The 24450-nt window shown below is 38.2% G+C and overlaps 1 protein-coding gene across 1 annotated transcript in view; it reads left to right on the top strand.

Moving 5' to 3' along the window:
- The first annotated feature begins 2242 nt into the window (after positions 1–2242).
- The window catches only part of Ctsc (cathepsin C), a 32053-nt gene continuing 9845 nt past the window's right edge, over positions 2243–24450 (top strand). The window contains exons 1-4 of the mRNA XM_032893266.1: positions 2243–2589; positions 4947–5092; positions 19489–19655; positions 22316–22468. Of these exons, the coding sequence (XP_032749157.1) occupies positions 2418–2589; positions 4947–5092; positions 19489–19655; positions 22316–22468 (638 nt within the window). The 5' untranslated portion in view covers positions 2243–2417. The remainder of the gene's footprint in view (positions 2590–4946; positions 5093–19488; positions 19656–22315; positions 22469–24450) is intronic.

Below are 24450 nucleotides of genomic sequence, written 5' to 3'. Positions count from 1 at the left end.
GGTCATGGTGTCTGTTCACAGCAGTAAAACTCTAAGACATACAGTGACAGTCTTAGTAGATGCCTCACTGGATAAAAGTGCTTACCACCAAACCTGAATATGTAAATTTAAGCTTTGGGACCCATGTAGTAGAAGGATAGAATTGACTCCATCCTATATGTATCTCCTCCATACTCAAAATCAATATGTAAGTGTAATAAAAAAAAAAGCTTAAGAAAGAAGAAAAACAGTCCTAAAACCATAAATACATAAATATATACTGTGGCAAATGTGTGATACCTGAAGATATCTATCACTGACTCACTTAGTCACTGTAAACCAGGTGAGATAGAAATAGGAGGTATAATTATGTACATTTTATAGATTAAACAAGGAGGGGGGAGGAGGAAGTGGAGGAGACGCAATACCAGATCTACAACAGCTTGTGCTGTGTTGTGGTATTCCCTAAACCTCAAATTGATTTTGTATCATCTAAAAGATTTTGAAAATACACTGCTGGAATTTACCTCAACACTATCTGGTTTGGCAGAGGTAGAAGGTAAAACTCAGGGATTTGCATTTCTCCTAAACTGGCCCTGGAACTACACTTCAGGAACCACACTCTGCAGTGCTGCCTCTCAGTCCTCCCTATGGTTGTGGAAGGCCAAGGCCAAGTACTTAGAAACTCATGTTATCTCTTATCATTCAACATATACTGAACTTTGGGGCATGCAAATTGCACATGTTTCTTGCTGATTCTCCCTAACTGGCAATGACATTTAACAAGTGATTTGACTCTCTAAATCTTCATTTCCTAATATCAGGATGTATTTATTAATCCAAAGTGACCCACAATTTTTATTTATCATTGATTTTAGAAAGGCTGCTTAAATTTTTTTCTAATAAGTAAGTGTTCTACTTTGATTATGTCCATCAAAGAAATTCTCAGATCCCACATTTACATCTACGATATAGATCATTTAGTAAAATGTTTAATGTTTCAAGAATGACAGACTGTAGAAATTTAGGAAAGTGATGGTAGTCTGTAATGGGACCTTTAAAAATGCTAGCTTAATTATACAATGTCAGTTCTTAATCCTATAAAGGCTTATAAGATCTAAAAGGTGTCAGCGCCTCCATATTTAGCTCTTGTAGCCTAATTTCATATGAAAGAACACTCTAGCCCCTTAGTTATCAAGAAGGACCCCTATCAAAGTGTGCCTTCTGGCTTAGAAGTCTGAGTGCTTTTAAAGCAGAATTTAGAGACAGAAGTGGTTTGTTCTTCAACCACATTGCTTCCTCAGACTGCTTGTACTCAGTGGAAAGAAAACAAAAAACGGGATGGTGTTTAAAAAAAAGTTCATAAACATATGCACATCAAGTCTGCCTGGTTCATCTCTGTATTCTCAAATTAGCTCAGCAAGAACATGATCCCAGCCAACAACAGCCAGGCAACTCAGAACAGCTCTCCCCAGAGGAGGAGGCTTCCCTAAGGACTGCTCCTTAACAAATGCAGGCAAGACCCCACAGAGGAGGAAAGGTGCAACCATGCTCACAGGAGCTCACCCTAGGGAAAGCCTGACACCCAGCTCAGAAGACCATCATTCTGAACAAGCTACTTCCTCTTTCTCTACCTCTTGCTTTCATTCCGAAAACAGAAGGCTTGAACAATGTCATCATCCCCTGTCACCCCCTCACCCCATTCAACTAAATCCTATAAAGTTACAGAGAGGGGAAAAAAAATGGATTCACCAAACCTGTAAATATGCACTACAATTGAAATCTTCTGGTAAGTAGACAGACAGGAGGCGAAACAAAACCCTAAAGATAGGAAGGTAGAGTTGTGAAATAGAACAGAAATTCTCAAACGAGTGGCTCACGTTAGCTAGTAAACTTTTTCCACAGGAGTCAGAAATGCAGGAAAGCGGCCAAAACCAAGGGAAAGAGAATTAGCCTCCATAGACTTAAGCCTCTTGTCAACCTTGTCCTGGCACAGGGTAGATTCTATTTTAATCACACTGACATTAAAAAAACACAGCAACAGAGTCCTCAGCGGTCCTGTGAAAGAAAGGCAGAGGTCCCCAAAGGCCACTATCCTCCTTCCTCATGCTGGTGCTTGTCCCCACCCTACAGGATCACTAACTTCCTCAGGCCACAGGTAATTCTACCTCACCCAGCTCTTTCCACCTAGTGCTGCCTCACCTAGTCACACCCTGGCCCTCCCCACATCTCAGTCACTCCAAGCCCCTGTCCTCCCAGCCTGGCCGCTCCTCCCCCACCTCGTTCAGTTCTCAGCGTCCTGTAACCCCGCCCCCGGACCCAGGGTTTCCGGGCTCTTGGGTATTTTAAGGCGCGAGCCACAGGGGTCGCCTGACTCCCATCGCGTGGTGTTCGAGTTCTTGTTTTCTCTGCCATCTGCTCTCCGGGCGCCATCAACCATGGGTCCCTGGACCCACTCCTTGCGCGCCGCCCTGCTGCTGGTGCTTTTGGGAGTCTGCACCGTGAGCTCCGACACTCCTGCCAACTGCACTTACCCTGACCTGCTGGGTACCTGGGTTTTCCAGGTGGGCCCTAGACATCCCCGAAGTGACATTAACTGCTCGGTAATGGGTAAGCCGCTTTCTGGGATCCCGACCCGTCCTTTTCGGTCCCTGGGTGCTTGCCGCGGGTCCGGCACTTACGGGTGACTGGAGAGTTAAGAGCTGACGAACGGTCCCTTGGGGGATCCGAGCCATGGCCGCTAAGTTGAAACTTGAGCTGCTGAGAACTTCTAACTTTACACTTACTTTCCTGATTATCTCACAACTTATATATTCAAGGAAACTTGCTCCTGGTGTTTCTACTTGTTTTATTTGCTTTGATTTCTTACAAGCAAATAGAGATCTGCTTTCTTCATCCTTCACTCAAGTCTGACAGGTTCTTGTTTTCAAAAATCGTGCTGAGCTCATACTCTGGGACCTAGCAAGTTGCCCCTCCCCCACCCCACCGCCTGCAAAGGACTGTTTTACCTGCTCCTGCCCTTGACATTTTGGACTGCTCTGTTTAAGGACTTCAAGAGATAGACAAAATTTTTTTTTCCTGTTTCTTTTGTCACACTTTACCCAGTAGTATTTGGAAATGAACCAAACCTAGTGCCACGCTCATGGAAGGCTCTCAGTGAATATGTAGTGAGTGAACACTGGGGCATTCCACGTGCCTCAGACCTAGGAAATCACTAGTACGCGTGTCACAAGAGTGACACTTCTGGTCTCCCCTCTCAGTCTGAGTAGCAGAGACAGTTCTAAACTGTAGTTTTCTTGTGAATAGAGTAAAGGCTGTCACATATCCCACCTCCTCTCCTCTCAAAGAAGATTCATTTAATTAATTCCAGGTGACTGGGTTTAGCTTAATCCTGGGCAGTGTCTACAACAGTTTGTTTCTTTTCTAAATTTGAGCTTGGAGATGAGGCAGAAGGGAGAGACAGGGTTGGCATTGCCTTATCACATGAAGTTTTTGATAAGTTATTTCTCCACCTGCAAAATAAGCCAATTCAAGCCAGATCACAGATCGATCTATCTATCTATCTATCTATCTATCTATCTATCTATCTATCTATCTATCTATCTATCTATCTATCTATCTCTATCTCAGGTTTATTGGGAAGCTGCGCTTGTTTGGGGAGGCAAGTTCACTGGCCAGGGAAGCAGCCTTGTGACAGGAGACAGAGGAGAGGGGGAAGAGATAGAAAGTTCTCACAGAGGGTCAGAAGAGAGGAGGGACAAGAGAACAAAATGTCTGGATTATATAGGGAAGAGCCTCTGGGGGAAGGGCAGCCCTGCTCCAAGGCTGGAAAGTTCAGGATAGAGGGCTTGGTGCACCAGGTAGGGACCAAGGGATGCTGGAAGAACCTGAAGGTCAGGCCTGCTTTGATAAGTAAAATATTCACGTAAGCCACTTTTCGGGGATGAAATCCAACTGTCTCCATCTCATGTGTTAATCTGAAAGAAAGAAAGAGAAAGTAAGAGAGACTAATGTGTGAAACTTACATGGATATACCTGAACAGGAGCCTCTGCCTATAAACCTACTCTTGACTCTAACTCAATTAAAGACACACAGAGATCTGACCCCTGATATGAAAATTAAACATTGATCCCTATCAACTCAAATCATTTTTATATATTAGAAGACTCATGTTGGCTGAATCCTTTGGAAGGATGTATACTGAGGTGTTAGTCTCTACAGTCTTTGAGGAGAGAGGTACCTCACTTCTTTGAACAGATTACTTTCTGTCTTAATGGGCTCAACACATCCTTATGATTTGAAAATCAGTCATTTTATATAGCCTTTTTTTAATCAGTTTTTTTTAACTTTCCCCCATTTCTGTAGTTTTGAAGAGTCCCCTCCCCATTCATTACAAGGAAAAAAATATCCCACACCCCTCTCTCTTTCTCTCTCTTGCTTTGTAGCCCTGGTTTGGATATAATTTAGTATATAGACCAGGCTGGATTTAAACTCATCAAAATCCACCTGCCTCTGACTCTGGAGAGCTGAGATTAACACACCCAGCTGGAAAAATATTCTAAATGTTTGGGTGCACTATGGCCTCTCTGCTACCTGACACCCCTATGTTCTTCATTGGCTTGCCGGAGCCCTCTGTCACCATACGGAGGGGAACAAACACGAGACTCTTAAAAAAAAGTCTTTTTAGGCAGAGTCTCGTTTTTTAGGCAGACCCTAGAATTTACTACTTAGTCCAGACTAGTCTCCCAGAAATCTGCCCGTGTCCTTATCCCCAGTGCTGAATTTATAATTAAAGGTTTGTCTTATCAGGTCCAGGAGAGACTGATTTTTTTTCTTTTTCATGGACGAAATCACGAATCCCAGTTAGGTTGCAAGGTCGGAAAGTACCTTATAAGAGAAATTATTGAGGAGATGTACTCCCCTTGAGTGTTCTGTTAACTTTTGTTATCCATTTTGTTTTCTTTAGAACCAACAGAAGAAAAGGTAGTGATACACCTGAAGAAGTTGGATACTGCCTATGATGAAGTGGGCAATTCTGGGTATTTCACCCTCATTTACAACCAAGGCTTTGAGATTGTGTTGAATGACTACAAGTGGTTTGCGTTTTTCAAGGTTAGTTTCTGTTTCTAGTCATTTCTTATCTAAAATTTCTCCTGATTGGGAACCTCTGGAGTGTTCCTTTTAGACCAAGAATATAACCTGAACAGACACGAGCTTTTCTAAGACAAGTCAACTGTTGTAAATTTGACATTTAAAAATTAAACTTTTTAGTAAGTTTGTTCATTTAAAAATGTATAGTTCAGTGTTATATATTTTGTTATCTATAAAAAAAATTCTTATTTCCTATATTACATACTGCTAAATGTTCCCTTAATGGTTGGCTTTGTAGTGAATCTATAGGAAAAATAAGTAGATGATATGTTTCATTTTCTAAAGTTCATTTTATTCTTCTAATCATGTCCTGTTGGCTCAGACAGACTGGCCTGAAGGACTCATTGGAGTATTAAAATGTATTACATATGGTGATGTGAATAATTTATTTGGTTAAAGTAGAAAGGGAAATAGAATTCATAAAAGTCATTATGCTCCTAGGGCTGATGTAAGCAAATGACCCGCTAGCCTCCATAACTGGAATTTTACTTCTCTGACTGAGTATAGAACCATTGTCAAGGCACAGTGCTTGAATGCAAGCATTCTCTGGGTTAAAATGGGTGGGCCTGTCTGGATTCCGTGGCTCCCATGTGTTCGTCCTCATGGAGGAGCTGAAACTTTTGCTATAGGCTTAGTATTAAATGGTTCAAGTAAATGACATCTGAAGCAGCTGTTTCTCATTAAACATAGAAAAATATACACAGAGTTTTTCATAATCTTTGTAGTCCCCTGGTGCATCTGGTAAGAATAGACCATTTATAGACACTTCTGGGAAACTTGGGAATACATCTGTTAAAAATGATACTAGACGGCCTGACCTCTGAGTTTGATTTCCCATATGACTTGATTTATCCCAAGGATGTAGGATTCTGAGCCAAACATATTTCTTAGAATAACTTCCAGAGATATTTGAATACAGACCTCTCTTTAATATAAAATAAATAAAACGAAGAGATCGAGAGGGTGACTCAATTCCCATCTGGTCGCTAGCTAGCTAGTAAGAATCAGTGTTTGTTTATTATTAGTTAGAGCCCGTATGATGTAACTAGTTGTTATGTTTACTATCAACTCCAAGCCAAGCACTGTACTAAAATCCATCCTAACGGTATCTGAATCTCAAGTTTCAGTTACCTGATGGAGATGGTGGGCGTATTCAGTCTGAATTTAGTTCTCAGTGTGTATTTGAATGGGCCCACGTTGTTTTTTGTTTGTTTGTTTGTTTGTTTGTTTGTTTCTATGTTTTTGAGATACACAATTTCCCCCTTCCCTTTTCCTTCCACAAACCCTTCTATAACCCTTCCTTTCTCCTCAAATTTATGGCCTCTATTTTTTATTCCTTAATACACACACACACGTTCATAAGTATATATGGTGTGTTTTGAGGCCTGACCATTTGGTATTGGATAACCAACTGGTGTGCTCTTCACTAATTTCCCGTCTCAGAATTCCTTAGTTGCTTGTAGTTAATTGTTTAGAGTTGAAGCCTCATAGCCTTTCCCTAGAGCACTCTAACACATTCATTGGTGTTGTCTTTGTTCAGCTCCTGTTCAGGGTAAGGGTTTTTTTAACAGCCACATTCCTTTCTTGGCCTTCACATCAAATTTGTAAACGACAATCATGCACAGAAAAAGATACTTAGTTTACATTATGAACTCTGAGATGTGCCATCATTAACTGTCCGTGGTTTTCTTCTTCCCCTATCTTTATTGACACACAAAAAATACTTACTTGGTATTTGCTCAAAAAGAAGAAAAAAAGGAAAAAAAAAAAAGAATGAATGGAATAGATCTTGAACTCAGTTTGGAAATAAGTTGAACAAATCATCAAAAAATTGGGAATGGGATAAAAATAGATGAATAAATAATTTATATACTTGTCTTAGAAAACAAAACTTCCCATTTATCTGGTCTGTAAAATACTCAGGAAAAAAATAAAATCACTATTAAGTATAAGAGGCATAATAATCAGAAATAAGGCTATTTTGCACAGTATTTATCATGAGGGATAGGGGGAGTAACTGACAGAGGAATGAAGAATTGGTGTACACAGTAGATTTCTTTCCAAATCATTTGAATATTTTGCCAGAGCAGCAGGGTATTAATCACATTCAGTGGAAAGAACTAATTTTAAAGACAAAGACAGGTAAATACGTTTTCAAGTTTAGAGGAAAGATAATGTGTATGTGTATGTAAATGACTAGGAAATAATTAGGCAGTGGTCTTGTACACCGTTCTGGATGCTATTAGACAAGTGATTATTCTACCATTCAGTAGGAATAGGGTTTCAACACACACACACACACACACATACACACACACACACACACACACACACACACACACACACACACACACACACGTGTGTATGTTTATAAAGTGGCCTTTTTCCAGAATGATTAGGTTCTAGAAAACCAAGCTTTCTATTACTGCAGAAAAACCAAGCAATGTGGTTTATTTGGCTGGTGATAAAGGTAACACAACAATGTATATATAAGATTGTTTTTATTTCTGAAACATGTTTTAATGTAATCAGGTAGTTCCAGATGACAGTTTGCAAAGTTGGCTGCAGACCTGATGACCTGAGGTAGAGCCTCAAAGCCATGAAATGTAGATGGAGATCCACGAAGTTGTTGAGACATGTAGCATTACACACATCCACTTATACTTATACAATAATAAATAAGCAAATAAACAAATAACACATTTTAATAGCAAATACAGCAGCAGTAAGAGATGAAAGTGTTTACAATTTTATAGAAAAGTATAAAGTGAAATGACTTTATATAAAAGGAGAATCTAGTTCTTTGGGTGACTTTGATAACCCAAGTCTAGGTGGATTTTACCACAAGCATGAGGGTATTTCCTACAGTTCTGGGAAAACATATTTCAAAGAATATGTGACTCAAGAGAAAATAAACATTTCCATTGAATAAAGCACATAGACTTTTTCTAGTGGCATAGAATGTATCTTTTCAACTGGTGTTTAAAATTGGGCCTTCATTTCTTTTGTATTTTTAAGACAAGATCTTGATATGCGGTCCAGGCTAAGCTTGAACTTGAAATCCTGTCCTAGTCTTCTACGTACTGGGGTTACATGTGTGGCCAACAGTCCTGGCTTAAAATGGATAAATAGCATCAATTTTAAAGGTCCTATGTAAACTAAATTTACTCACCCCCAACTATTTCTTAAATATCCAATCAAGTTTTACTGTATCCACCATTTTAGTTCCATCCTTTATTCTAGAAAACAGTTGGAGTTCCAGGTCTTTTCATTAACACACCTAAGGCCATGGGCTTCGCATTACACTCATGAGATGTATTTTTCTCGGATTCCTAACTGTTATCCTGCCCGATAACAGTTTCTTCAGTAGGTGGTGCATATGTCGAATGCTTATCATGTGTTCCTTTTGTATCCTATAGCACAAAAGTAGACATGGCCTCCTCTTCATTCTCTGTATCTGGGCTTGGCTTGGGGGTGACTAATGTCAGTGTCTTTGCTGACGCCTTGCTTTATTTACATCTTATCCAGACTTAGATGAAAGATTAATATGTTTCATGACTTTAAGATTCCTAAACATTAAGAAAAATGAAGAAAAAACTTAGCTTTTAATTACTTAAAATATGGTAGGTTGAACTAGGACTAGTCTGTCTGTGGATTTGTATATGCCTTCAAGCTTACATAGTTCAAGTTGAACAGAAAACCAGTGACTATATATTTTTAAAGGTTCTCTTTTCCCTTATTGTTTAAGGCAATCTCTGACCTGCAGTCCCATCCAGGCAGAGATCTAAGCCTTTACAACTTCCTGTAAAAAGAGAAGAGAATAATTAGGCTTGTGACAAAATGGAAACTTCTTGGAAATATACTTTGAAAACATAGGGCTCTCTAATGACAGCGATCATTTGCCTCTCCTTGTCCCTGTGGCGTTTGTATACCTCTTTGAAGTATCTGCATATTAAAAAGCAGCTGGCCTCTTATAAAAACAAAACAAAACAAAACCAATGCAACAAAACCAGGTAGAATATATAGGGCTGAAATCATGTTTGACTTTATGTGATCAGTGGTAAGTGATCACTTTCTCCTTCCTTGTGTTTTTATGTCCCTTCATCAATTTTTATGAAAAGCTATATAAAGTTCCACTGGAAGGCATCCTCAGCCGAACAGTCCAGAGGAAGTCATATAAACAAAGTAAGCCTCAAACAATGTCTTCAAGGAGAACAAGTTACAAATCCCTCACTTTTTCTCAATTTATCTCCTCTGAAGCATTGGAGAAGAGAAGGGTAGAAAAGAACCTCATCTTGCCTTACAGGCAGTTACTCAAAGGGTGGAAAAATAGAGAAGAAAATACTTATTATAGCTAAATATTTGTATTATAGTTTTTATTTCTGGGAGTTGTGGATAGTGGTGGGGTTTGGGGAGGTATTTGTGAGCCATAGCTTCTGTACTCAAAAGGTGACCTATAGAAGGGAACCCATGTTTTTTTCCCTCCACAATGTGGGTTCTGGGGATTAAACTCAGGTCTTCAGGTTTGGTAGTAATCACCTTTGCCCACTGACCTATCTCACTGACCCTTGTTAGAGCTTTGCCTTTTATTTGGTGATAGTCAAGCTGAATTTTCTGATTGTTGAGCACCTTTTTGGGCTCTCCAGTCTTAATTGCATCATAAATTAACAAGTAACAGTAATAAAGAGACCACCACCGCAGGCTTTATAAAACAAGCTATTATTTACAACTTGGCCAACAATGTCTGGTTTTTAATTCCATAGCTTGCATGCTAGCAATTTGCAAGTTTCAAACTCTTCATCACAACCAGAAATGTCACTTGTGTTTCCTCAGTAAAGGGTATTGAGAACTGTGCACTAATTTTCTCACTTCCTTCTGGGATTATTTTTAAGATAACATAATTTTAGAAGGATTGTTTTTGCAGTAGATGTGCATTTAAAAATATATACTTTGTATATTAAACATAAGATTTATGTTTTAAAACTTGAGGTTTCTTTTTAAGACTTTTGGTATCAAAAGCATCTTGATTTATGCCCCACTTATGTTTTCTTATTGATCTTACTGATACATTTTGTCATGACTCAGTTTACCACTGTAAACTCTTCATAGGATGTCACTGATTTTATCAGTCAGTTGTTCATGCAGCTGGGAACTGTGGGAATGTATGATTTGCCACATCTGAGGAACAAACTGGGTGAGCACAATTGAAATATCTTTATCTTCATTGTTAAGCCAGCTTTCTCTTGCCCTGTTGCCATATACCAGTGCCTATTTATTCCTCAGAGAAAGGGAGAATGCATAGATTCTTCGTTTTCTATGCATTCTTGCTTGAGCTTGCATTTCTGCTACCTTTAACCTCTCTGCTGTTTTATGTAGCATTCCAGTCTCATATGTTGTGATTTTACCATTAAATCCCAACTGTCATAAATATAACCTTAGAAGACGTGAACCCAAAAGGGAGAAGACTAACCTGGCAAAGGTTGGCTAACATACAATTCACAGTTGCATAATTACTAAGCTGTCTTAGCTTGCTTACTCTTTTTCTCAAAGACTTCTTCAAGGGAGAACCATGTATAGTATATACCCTAGCACTGAGACATATATCCAAGCAGCATTTACTGTCACATGAACATGTACAGGACCTATGGGTCAAAGGTGCAAGACTGAGGTCACAGTTTTTCTACCTTTTAGAGAGAATGTGACTCTTTCAAAATGAATTGGCATGCTAGTCACATATCACCAGGTTGTCATTCATCTTTTTTAACGTGGCTTCTACTAAAGGCATAGAATGTTGACTGGAAAAAGAAAGATCCCTTTGGCTCATTCATTTCATATTTTCAGAATAAGTATGGCAATTACTACTCACATAAAATTTGTTGGAAATAATGGATGATGAGCAAATAAAATCTATGGGATGTCCTAAACGTCATCATGTTTTGAAATCATATTGTTTCTCCTTGCCCTTCTTTTTCTTGGTTACTAATCCCTGAAAGATGATAAAAAGGAGACACATAGCATGGGTCTAAGGTCCTAGAATTTAGCTTGTTGCTTCAGAATACTTTAAAATTGCATTAGCTTGATAGAGAGGCAGTCATTTTCAGATGCATGTGCTTTGCAAGCATGCTGCCTGCATGCATAATACTCTTTTTTTTTTTTAAGTATTGAGCTCAGTAACAATTTTATGTGAATGTCTTTAATAACTTAAAAAAGCTACCAATGCCTAATTTATTAGTGCCGGTATTGCTTTTTTTTTTTTTTTAAATTTAATTAACAGGGCTCCTGTGATAAAGTGATAAAAGATGGTGTGACCTTTGCTTCCTGTAACGCTAGTTTTTGTTTTGTAGTTATTAAATAGACCATCTGTTGAGAGGCTCTTTTAAAACCGCAGCCAAGAACAAACTTTGGCTTAAGAGGCAAACGGTTGGATCTACCTCTAGCAGCTAGCAGAGGCCATGCAGCTACAATCCCTTCTGGAATCTGTTTGCATGTAAAATGCAGAGGAGTCCTGGTGACCTACCTCCAAGGCAGCTGCCCTCCTGAAGGACTCCTTGGAAAACTGTAATCACCACTGTGGAATGTGAACAACCAGAAACTGCACAGAATAAAAGACACACGTTGTGGAAGGGATGAAGTCTCAGGGGGGCTTCAGCAATTAGTGGGGACAATTTATAGCACATTGAGTGTTCTTTTTTGGTTTTATTTTGTTTTTGTTTTTGTTTTCCTATTTGAATACTGTGGCGTTAAAATAGTTTCTCCGAACTGGACAGGATTTGGGTTTTTGATTTTGTGACCTATTTTTTTTTTCTTTTCTGTGTTTTGTCACACTGAAAATTTTACTCACAGTTAATTTGTCGCTTCCTGGGTGCCTTCACTTTTAAAAATTACTTTGAGATACTCCCAAGGCCTGAGATGACATGAGATGGAAAGATATTAATTACTGGAGGGAAGATGGTCCTGTGTACACCATATAGAAGGAGGAATGGTGCTTTCTTAGCCATACGTTAAAAGATGTATCTTTCAGACAGTGAATCCACAGTGCTCCCAGTCAGAAAAGATGGTGTGGTTAATACTTTTTTCTTTTTTATTCTCTTTTCCTCTTCTGTTTCTTCATTTTGGTTTTCAAGTTAGGGGCTAGCCTTTTGCTAAGAACTTGACATATTGGGAATCTGAAAGCCCTGTAAAGCTGATGGAACTAGTCTCATTTTACAGTTAGCAATGGTTAGTCTCCCATAATGCTGAAGCTCCCAACAGTTGCTGACTAGAAAATGGCCATTCTAATCTTTTAAGCCTAAGGACTTCATTGGAACTAAAAAATAAAAGGAAAGTTATATCAACAAAATAAATGGTTTATAGAACCACATTTGGGTATTTTTGTTTTGCGGGGAGGGGATACATTCCAGCACAGAAGCATCATGAATATTCGTTCAGTGGGATGGTAGAGTGTACATTGCATTGTCTGTTACTGAAGTCTTAAGAAAGCACCTTTCCAGTTTAATGTTTCCTTACCACTGAGTCCATGCATTTTCTTGCTTTTAGCCAGAGTTCTTGCACTCAGCAGAAAACATTAACTTGGCTTTCCCCTTAGCAGTCCCACACACTGGGAACCAGGCATTAAAACTTCAGTATAAAGCCCAATGAAATCCCTTGTGAAATTGACTTTCTTTAATTGCACTATTGTTCAGCCTGATAGCTATCTCCTAGCTTTTTCCTGCTAAGCAGCAGAGTCATTTCCTTCTCACTTGGTTTCCAGCTGACTTGGAAAACATAAAAGGCGTGTGTACCTAGTCCATCCACTCTGCTTTACTCCTGTGACTCAGTTAGCTTAGAAGATTTTGGGTCTGAATCATAATCACTGTTTTATGCCATGTCAGATTTACTTATTTGGTGATTTTGTTTCCTACCCTGCCTCTGATAGTCTTCTCCAGGATGCATTTGTCATTTCACTGGTGAGAGAGAGAGTCCATTAATAATTCCCCTTGTCCTCTGTAGGTACATCTAGGTTGTACTTGTAAAGGAATGGTCTGTTGTCTTTATCTTCCAGGATGGACATCTGCTTTCCTTTCTTTGCCTTTAATACCTAATGCAAATAGTACTTAATAGGTCTGGGAAAGTAAAGTACACTCCTCTTTCTGCAGACTTTTTACAAGTAATAAAACACTTAAGACTTAACACTTAAAGACTTACTAAGAAGGCTTATCGAAGAAAGTACTTGATTTGGCTTACAGTTTCAGAGGGTTAAAGTCCATGATGGAGGAGTGAAAGGTCGCTTAGAGCTCACATCGTCAACTACAAGCACTAGGTAGAGAGAGCTAAGTGGGAATCCTGTAGCCTCTGAAGCCTCAAAGCCCCTCTCTAAGGACATACCTCTTCTAGTACCTCCTTCAACAGCACACACATTCTAATCCTTCCCAAACAATTCCACCAAGGTGGAGGCAGTATTTAATTCTGTGAATCTATTGGGGAGAGGGAGCACTCTCATTCAAACCAACACCCAAAGCATCACTTTTCTTGAGCTCTAGAAACATTCACCAGGGTTGGCAGTATATCCTTTTTGTTCTCTATTCTAAGAATAGTTTCAAGTGTCTTGCCCTTAAAGAGTTATATATTTTAAAATTGATTTTCAAGGTCTAAAAATGCTGTTGGAAACACACACACACACACACACACACACACACACACACACACAGAGAGAGAGAGAGAGAGAGAGAGAGAGAGAGAGAGAGAGAGAGAGACTTGCTCTGGAAAATATTTTAATCTAAATTGTGTTCCTCTGTGTAATTTGGTGTATAAATGTTTATGAGGGCAAATTAGTGGGTACAAAATAGTAGATATGTGTCAGAAGGACTTCCACTACACTGGTACTTAGCGTTGTTCGTCATAATTGCCTATGTGTATTCTGCTTTGTAAGAAGAAGGATTATTGACTCTGTATTAGAAAATACTGCATTGCCTGTGTTTCATGTAATATGTGTCAAATAGCATAAAAATGGGTTTAATAAATAAGTTTGTAAGAAAGAAGCTTGAAAAATACCTTGTTGTGGTATTGTTTTTATTATTAATGTCACTAGAATGTTCTTACCATTGTGCCCTTAGAGGCTATGGCAGGCCCTCGGAACATTTGTTAAATGACTTAATACAAAAGAGATCAGACTCATTTTGTGTATGTGTTCATTATGCCTTAATCTTCTTGCACTTATAAAGCCAAAAGAAAAGAATAAAGAAAAAAAAGAAAAGCAAAGAAAAAGAAAAAAACAGCCTGAGCTTAAAGTAGTAAAGTTATAGATTTGGGGGCTATTGGTGCCTGAGGAAAATAGAGAATTTTCTAACCACAGTGGTTCCTGGGTCTGGTTTTTTTAAGTACCTTGAATGCCCTGAAGAGGATAGGTTATGCTCCATAGCTGCTAAGCATAAGAAGAAATTGAAGCTAATTAATAGTTGAATGAATTTTCAGGTTTTCTTCCAACCTCATAGTTGAGACTTTGTGAACCAGGAACTGAGAATGAGCCCAAGAATGCCGACCACTTTGCTGAGTGGTAAATCATAGTTTTCTTTTTTTTGTTTTGTTTTGTTTTTAGCTATTTTTGGAATGAATATTTTAACTAAATCAAGTGTCTTCAAGCATAGGTAGTAATCAAGTTTAATATCTTCCATTCTTGTATTTGAATCTAAATGTCAATATTTTTTATTTAAAATGTATCATTTGGTTGCAACTTCCTGGCAGCTTTGCATTTGATTAGAATTCAACTTTTAAAATAAACCGTTTAGTCTTGTTAATAGGCAGAATGATGCTTATTCTTGGAACAGAATTAAGGAAGTTGGCTTCTTTCTGAGAAAGCTATGGTAGTTTGAAGGTATTTAGCCAAATGTGAATCTGGTCACATTAGCCTTGTTTCTTAAAACTTTCTGGACACTATAAACATAACAGCCAATGGAGTGCTTTAGTCTGCATTGATGTTGCTATTGAGACAAAGGGGATGTGGGGAGGCAAAAAGTTCAGTGTCCCTTCCCCAGATTTGAGTGTTGCTCAAATGCCATAAAGTTCCATCCATAAAGTTCCATAGATGTGTTTATCACTCACACCTGAAACATCTCTCAGGTACTGCTCTGAGAAGGAGGCTTAGATGTCTAGATCTTTATTTATTCTATGATTTGTACAGATAAGTTTTAAAACTAAATGGTTGTACCACTCTAGTAATGTTATAATGCATATGATATATTCAATGATTAAATGAACAGTGTATATTTTAATAAGTCATTTAAACAAAATATGGTTAATAATGAAAACTTATTATAATCTTGTTTCCACAACCACTATTGATATCTTATTGCCTAAATTTGCTTCTAGAGGGCTATGACTTGGGTGTCTACCACTACCAGTCTTTGAAATAAAAAGACAGCTCACTTAATAATTTGAAACAAGAGTCAGTTGTCTGATTGCATAGAGAAGTGTTAAACAAGGTTGTTACATAAATACCTTCAGACAACGAGTGATGTATTTTCTACTTTTCTCTTGCCTTTACAAATGTTTATATATGCTTATGTTGTTACTTTGGGGGTGCATTTTTAAACTTTTAAAGCTCTTTAAACCTCACTATTATCAATCAGGGAAAGTAGGATCAGTCATAAATATCTCGCCCATTTCAGTTAAAAATACAGAGCCTTTTAACTGTTGCTTGTTCAAAACTTCATGAATGGGAAGTAACAGAACTGGAATTTAAAAAGCAAAACTTTTGGTGTCTCCTGACTAGTGTACTAGATGAAATAAGCATTTACATATTCACTGTACAGTGTATCCAGAGAAGCAGTAGAAAGACATTAATTAATTTAAAAAAAAACTTTAAAGTATCATGTAGGGGGCAGTTCTGATGCTAAAGTCCTGTTCCCCAATTGGTTCTTTATCTATCAGTAAAGAAAGCCAGGTCAATATTACTAGGTAGATCTAGTAGAGTTGATGAAACCATGGTAGTGATGGTGGTGGTTGGAATGGGGTTAAGGATATTGGAGAATATGTGACAACTTAATTGGGAACTTTGAAGAAGCAGAAGAGCGCCTGGGACTGCAGTTCTCAGAACTTAAGAGCTACATGTTGGGAGGTCTTCAGATTGTAGCTGTCTCTTCTTTTTCTGCAGTAGGAATTGGCAAAAGTAAATGAAAACTTAAATTGTCTTCACTGTGCAAGCCAGATTTTAGAGACCAATGTTTATATAAATGGAAAAAATTATTTTGGAGAAATAAATTGACTACAGTTATTGCTGGATAATGTGGCCAGGATTTCATCAGTCTTTTAATCCTCACAAAAAATGTATGCGTTAACTGTAGCTGGAAGAGTCTCTCTGAGAACGTTCTAATCAAGGAAGTAATAAATTCACCCTGGAAAGGTCCTTCAGGTTAAGATTTCTAGCTCTTGACCTTTGAGCTAACCTAATTAATGTCACATTTCTATCTCTTTGGACCTCACTGTACATGTCTTCTCTATCTGTGTCACCCTGTCCTGCTTCTCGTAGGGCGACGTCAAGTTAACAAAAGAATACTTAGATTTTTCTAGCTATAGAATAGTACAAATACAGTTTTAAAGGAGAAGATGATTCCATGAATTTAATGCATCAGAAGTAATTGCAAATGCTAGTTTTACTGTACTTATAGGATATGGGTTACAGTAAGCAACTTGTAGATTTTTAAAATACTCTGTGGTATATAAATTAAAATGTTTGCAATAACAATTATTTATCAGACTTTGTTAATTTTATATAGAAGCACAGATATGAGATTGTACAGGTTGAAAGTTCTACATGGGTTTGGGACTTGTAGGTGAACCTGAATTCATATCATGAAACAGACTTGGAGAGAAGAATGGGCATTTTGGAAGAGACACACACACACATACACACACCTTGTGTGCCTTCTTGGCTCTTGCATAGCTTGTCATTATAATGCTGCTATTAATTACTAATTCTGTACATTTTCTCTACAGAATCATTAAAATCATTCTTAGTAAGACGTGTTCTTTATTTATTCTTTTCTCGTTCATTCACTCAATAATTGCTTGCTTCCTGCTGCCAGAAAGCTCCTTAGGTATTAAATAAACAGAAAAAATCTTATTTACACAATGCTTATGTTTTTATGGGAGGAATAATCATAAAGGTTACCTGAGGGAGGACACATAAACAGTGTGTGGTATGGAATATATTGCAATCAATTTCATTTTACCAATGAATGTACAAATGGATGACACTGACCCAGGAACATACAAGCCCAAAGCTGCAGAGCTGGCTCCTATCTGTACATTCCAAACCTCAAAATGTCTTGACCTCTGCTCTGCAGTAACATGCCCTTAGCAAGAATGGCAGAGTTAGAATAAGCCACAGTATGAAACTCTCCTGAGACAGCTTATCTGCAGTATTTTTAGAGCATCTATTGGATTTAAAAGGAACAACAAGCAACAAGTGTTAGCTGTGAAACTCTGCCCATTCTCACTCTTTGCAGAACCACCGGGACCACATTAAAGAACTATTTCTCCTTATCCCAAGAGGTTATTGTGAGGTCGGGATAACAGAGATGGAAGCATCATTGAGAAGTTTAGCCTTTGCTCTGTAGCTGCTGGACTTCTCTCCCTGTGTCATTTTCCGCTCCAGCTGTTTTTGAAGAAGCAATATATGAAGAAACACTGTCCAGGATAGAGGACAGTGTTTGGTTGAAGGAGTGCTTCATATTAAACTCTAGCTTAACAAACTAGACCTTTTATCGATCTTTTATTTCTGCCCTCTGAGAGTATATTTCTGTGTTGTCTTGAGAACTAGGAGCGCTAAGGAATCTGTACATTGTTTATAAAATAAGGAAGTTTCTGCCTTTGTAGTACAAAAGCAGTTGAATACGATATCTTAATATTAATAGCTGGCTATGCCTCCCAGAGTCCAAGAAAAGTGTTGTGTACTGTGAGGCACATTTCCCAGATTTCCTGAGCCTTGATCAACTCACCCTTTCTTAGAAAACTCATTAATTATGCAAAATATTATGGGTTAATAAAAAATATTCTCAATTTTCATATTTGAAACCTTTTAGGCCTTTTTTCTTTTCTTTTTGTATTATACAGCAGCATAATATTGTTATAGAGAGATATGGAGTCACAGAGAGAGACACTCTGCTCTAAGGAAATTTTCAGGGCTCTTAAAATATTAAGACTGCTTTCCAATCTACAGACTTAAAAGAGTCAAAGATTCTCCCAAGGCCTTCCCGGAGCATCTTAGCAGATGGTATAAAATCACCAACATTTAGTCTACTGATCACAGAAATTATTGTTTAATATGTATATGTTTCAACTTGACTAAGTTCTTGATAAGTACATTGTGAGTTGGAAATAATTGTGTCAAAATGTGTATTTATTACCTTACCCTGACTAAGTGTGCCAGAGTCCAACAGACACATTAAGCACTGACACTACAAAGCCTGAAGTATTTGTGTTTGGCCATTGCGGACAAGCTTATCAACTTGCGCTGGATCACTGAGTCCCACGGTTATACTTCTGAGTATAATTTCTTTTTTTCCTGGTGTTCTACAAAAAATAAGGTGTGGTAGAATTTCCTTCAAATCTAACTTATGCCGATGCAATGCCTTTCTTCCTTCTGCCTCCCTCCCTCCTGCTTATTCTGGTTATGTCCTCCTCATCAATGAGATGTCATTGCATGAAAGTCATGGGGCTCTAGAGCCAATGTGTCTGAATTCAAACCTGGGTCTGTCAGTGCAGTGTTTTCTCATGGGTAACACAGAAACATGTAAAGGGTGATATTACTGAAATGAAGTGTAGCCAATATTTAAGTTGCGTCATAATAGGCATATTCTAATACACCAGGAGACTAGTAGCGAAAAGAGGATTTTGTTCAGTCATACAGAAATATTGTCTGTTCTTATACTCTACTGATGGGAGCCTCTTCCAACAAAATGCAGAGGAGGAAAATTCTGTTCCTGCCACTTGCAGCCCTGTGGATTTCAGGAAGATACCCTGAAGCTGAAAAACCACCAGAAATGCAACAGGACAGTTATGAGTTCTTCATAGACTGATTGTGAGAATTGAATGCAAAATGCCTTGTGTGTGATAATTGCTTTAAAAATGTGAGTTTTTTCCCATGGCCATTCTTTCATTCCTAGAAGTACATTTTGTTTGGTGGCCAACAATCTAATCCTAGAAAAACTAGTTTCTCTGATCTCCAGAATAACTATCAAAACATCATCAGCTGAAGCGAAGTTTTTATTTTGGTTGGCAAAGGGCCATAATGCATCTTCAGCATAAATAGGAGCTAAGGACACAGAATTGAGAGCCGAGCACAGGTGTAATCGGTCTTTTATTTTCTTTCTTGGTTGCAGTATGAAGTCAAAGGCAGCAAAGTCATCAGTTACTGCCATGAGACCATGACGGGGTGGGTCCATGATGTCCTGGGCCGGAACTGGGCTTGCTTTGTTGGCAAGAAGATGGCAAATCACTCTGAGAAGGTTAATGTGAATGTGGCACACCTTGGAGGTCTCCAGGAAAAGTGAGTTGTGACAAGGGACACATCCATTTAGCTTTGCATAATGGTGTGTGTGGTATGAGTGTGTGTTTATTTTTAGAAATTGTAATTTTGTTGTGTTATGTAAGTTGTACATAGCTGTGTTAATATAAAAAACTATACTGGAAATGGATGTGGACTGACTAAATTGACAAAGTAATATTTCAACACATTTCAGTGAACTAGGGAGTGCTTCAAGAACATGATCAAAGGAACCATACAAATAGCAAATTACTAGTAAAGAAAAAATTATTTCATTGGCTGTGGTATAGCGATGACTTCCATAATACATGCCTATGATGATGCTACAACTAGTGTCCAGTTAAACTCAGCAAACTGCAAACATAAAAAACAACTGAAATGAAAGCCCTTGGTATTTCTGCAGTGTTTCATTTGCTTGGGCTCTCACATAGAAACCATGCAGACTGTGTGGCCTAAAGGGCAGCTTTTGTTCTGGGCTTTGAAGGCTAGAACATGATTTCTTCCCGGCTTGATGCTACTTCCTCCTCCTCACTGCGTCCTCACTTGGACTTGCCTGCAGTATCCTAACCTATTCATCTCAGGACCCTAGTAAAACTAGACCAGAGCCCACACTGATGACCTCCTTTGAACTTTATTATCTCTCTAAAGCCCTATTTCTAAATATAATCTCAGGCTGAAATATAGGAGGGAAGGGTTTTAAGTATGGCTTTTTCATATTTTCTTTTAAAGATTATAATTATGATATTTCTCCCTCACCTTTCCAAGGGATAAAATTTAGCCTATAATGTGCAGTTACTCCTTTCATTCAGGTATCTGCAATAAGGAACCATACAAACAAGAATTCTCAGAATCATTATTTGCAAGAGGGAGATCAATAAGTATGATTTTCTTTTCCATTTTGTTTAGTTGAAAAAGCCACTAAAAGTGCACATGAACTAATCATTCAACCCAAGAAATCCTGGCAAGGAATGCCTGTAGCAGAGAGCTCATGGAAGACGGGATGGGAAGGATCACTTAATCTTGGTCCTTAATGTGCTAACCAAAATGGAGACTGATCCAACCCTTCCTTTTGAGTTCAGTCTTTAAGTAGACTTAGGTGCTGTGGTTCGCAGAAGCAGTTCACCTTGCATTCTTTCTGGTGTACTTTGTACTGGTGAGCCTGATTGAACCTTTCAGGCACTGCCCTACTGAATAACGAATCTCCTGAAATACCTTATCCTTAAAATAAACATTTGAAATTAAATCACTGCACCAATGAATGAAAAATCTCCCTGCAATATCTTATCCTTTAAAGAAACATTTGAGATTAAATTAAGACCTCTTCCAACTCTTGAGTGAGCTGTTATCTGATATCATTACATTATTTTATTTTATTTATATTATTCTTTGAGAATTTCATGTATGTATATGTATTATTCTTATATCTACCCTCTACTCACCCACTCCAGCATCTCCTGGACCACTCTCCCATGATCTCTCCAAATTTCACATCGATTTCTTTTTCTTTTTTCCCCCTTCCTCTTTATAACTCACTAGCTCCAATTTAAGTTGCTTATATACATGTGACTGTGTGATTTTCCACCATAGCTGGACAACTCTCCAGCCAGTAGCTTTCAGCTAGGGGCATGGTTTCATGAGCCCACAAATCCAGACTAAAATGTTGACTGCCCTGATCTTTTTGAAACTTCTTGATTCTTAAGGACTAAAAATAGCACTCAAGAGCTGTGAGGGCGTCCTGTTGTTAGGGTAATGCCTATTATCGAGGCTCTCCTAGCTTTTATGATTAAGCAAGGAAAGTAGGAACCAATGCTTCTCAAAAATGTAATAGTGAGTTATATTCACTCCAGCTCTAGAGTGCTTTACCATGGGAGTACACAGTTACTTCTACAATTGCTGGGCATTGACATGCAGGTTTGACAAATGTTGGAATTTATTGAATCATTAACAATTTTTGTAAGCATGAGCTTTACGTGTTCTTTTTACATTCATGGCCAAATATTTCACACAAAGTTGACAAATGATTCTCACGCAAATGTTTTTGTGAACACATGAAGAACTTATTTCAGAGTCTGATTTCAGTGATCTGAATTGAGTTCTCAGATATTTTTGCTATTACTGTTTTTTTAGTAATAAGGGTATAAAACCCCTTTATGAAATAATACTTAGTAATTGGTTATTTATAAGATGTGTATACGTATACTTGCTTAGTTCATAAACAGATTATAAAAGTGCACTTTGAAAGGGCCACATAGCCTGGCAGGTAGCCTAGCATACATGGCGCTCTACTTCCTGCTGCTTAAGCCATGTGGCGGAGCATGCCTGTAATCCTATTACTTAGGAAGGAGAGACTTAGAAACAGAAGTACAAAGCCATTTCTGGATACATGATGTTTTTGAGACCAAATCCTGTTTCAAAAATATAAAATAAAATAAAGAAGATGGGCATTCAGAAAAGATAATACTCTCATGCCAACTACAAAGATAAACCTGGCTTTAAAAAGAAATTATATGTAAAGCCCATAACAGTTTTCAGCTTTCCTCTGTTCCCAACTGTGTTCTTGAAAGACTCCCAACTTTGCCATACAGGATGGCTATCAGTTTTACTGGAGACTAGTCTTACCTGGAAAGACTACCTCCGAAACTATGTCCCTTTGCTGTTGGCAGATATTCCGAAAGGCTCTACAGTCACAACCACAACTTTGTGAAGGCCATCAATTCTGTTCAGAAGTCTTGGACTGCAACCACCTATGAGGAATATGAGAAACTGAGCATACGAGATCTGATAAGGAGAAGTGGCCACAGCGGAAGGATCCCAAGGTAACACAGTGCCTCTCCATGTCACAAGTAAGAACTTCAGTACTAAAGGAGGAACTTCAGTACTAAAGGAGGATTCCCTCCACACTGGCCCCACCTGGATATCCTAACTTTTTACTAGTCATCCCGACTTAATGGGTGTTATTGCTGTTGTCTTTTTTTTCTTTCACCTTCCTTCATATCTATGCATGCTGTCCAAGTCATATTTTGGGGTCTTCCCTATGCTCTTGGTTCACATCCTGTCTCTCTTCTTTTCATTCATATTTGTTTTTCTTTTCTCTTTAATGTCAAGCCATTCTTTCAAATGTCCCCAGTTTACTTTCCTATCCCCAGCTATGACTGTTATTGACCACCATCTTATAACTAGACTTCTCCTTGCTATTCCAGGTAATATAAATAGCAAGAACAGGCCCATGGCTGTGTTTTCCTGTTTTAGTATACGGGCTGCCAAAGCGAGCGCCCTCGCTGTGTTTTCTACTTGACTTCTTTTTAAAAACTATGATAAACATTCTTGAAAACTTTATCTCTCCTTTTGCTCCCATTTTATACCACTACTTCTGCTCCCCCAGGTATCTCTCAGCTTGCTCATAGTAACTGTTAGATTTGCCACTGAAAAAAAGTCTGAAAATCTGGGTGTTTTAAGGTGCAGGAAAAAATAATTCCTTATTTCTCACTCATTCCTTCCTAGCCACAGCATATGTATATACATACATATATATATATATATATATATATATATATATATATAATTTTGTAATTCTCTGAGTAAGAATTTGAGTAATCTGCATTATCTTTCTAGAACCGCGGCTAGGCCTGGGAGTGGACTTGTGGTTCCTTAGCATTTGTTGTGTGTCCAAGGGTACTCCCGTGATGCCAAAGTTTTCTTTAGGAGAAACCAACATGGTTAAAAAGAAGGGAGGTAAAGATCAATAGGGGTTGTTAAATTATTTAGGATGATTATCTTCTCTAAGTATTCTCCAAGTTTCAGAGCATTCAAAGGTTAATTCCTGGTTAGCTATAGAATGTTTTAATATTTTATGATTGAAATAAGCCACACAATGACGCAGTTCTTTAATCTAGCTGAGATACATCTCTCATTTTTTTTTCTCAGTGAACAAATGAACCCAATTTGCTAGAAATATTTAACTATGGGACACTATGGCCCTTTTCTGACTAATAACATCCCTTTTCTCAAAATAATATTGTATAATATTTCTCAAAGCCTGTTCTAGGGGCTTTTAGTGCTTAATCTACTCTGGTTTATTTAAACTGGGACAAGGAGTGCATCACAACATCCCCTTCCTGGATTCGTGAAGCAGGGTCTTAATGTGTCAGTGATGGAAAATTGACACCTGCTTAACAGAAATCTGAAGCAGAGAGAATTAGCAATGGAGACAAGAGCTTGTTCTGTCTTGAGCGTGTGAGTTTCACACTACAGTTTTGTCATATGCTGCATGCTTTGTTTTAGGGGGACTCTTTTTCTCTTAGACTCTATCCACACACCAACCTCTGCTTTACGGAAAGCTATTATTACCACCAGAGCTCCACAGAGACTTTAAGATAAAGATGGGAGTCACACACAGAAGGAAATATTAAAGTAGATTTGGAAGTCTGGCTACTTGATCTCCAGTAGAATTTTTGTACAACAGTTGATTCTGCTGTAAATATCTAGTTGCGTAGTAGAAAGTCTCAAATATCCTTAAGGGGAGGCTTAAGAGCTGCTGGAAACTAGGAACTGCTGAAATCATTGCAGACATCACCTCTGATCAGCTCTCCGATGCAGACATTTCAATGGGTGGCTAAAACACTGAAGCCCAAGCGAGGCCTTACAACCCGATAGATAATATCGGAGAAGTGTTTCTAATTCTCATGTTAGTGCTGCTAAACTCCTTTCTCCTTTTGTTTGTGCTCTTATAACCTGGCTTCCCCACTTACATTTTCTTTAGTATATGTGTATGTTGTGGCCAAATTCTCTGCTGTATAGG

This window comes from Rattus rattus, chromosome 2, assembly GCF_011064425.1.
Source record: "Rattus rattus isolate New Zealand chromosome 2, Rrattus_CSIRO_v1, whole genome shotgun sequence".
Classification (NCBI taxonomy): Eukaryota; Metazoa; Chordata; class Mammalia; order Rodentia; family Muridae; genus Rattus; species Rattus rattus.
The sequence above is the reverse complement of the archived record's forward strand: the minus strand, read 5'-3'. Positions and strand labels throughout refer to the sequence as shown.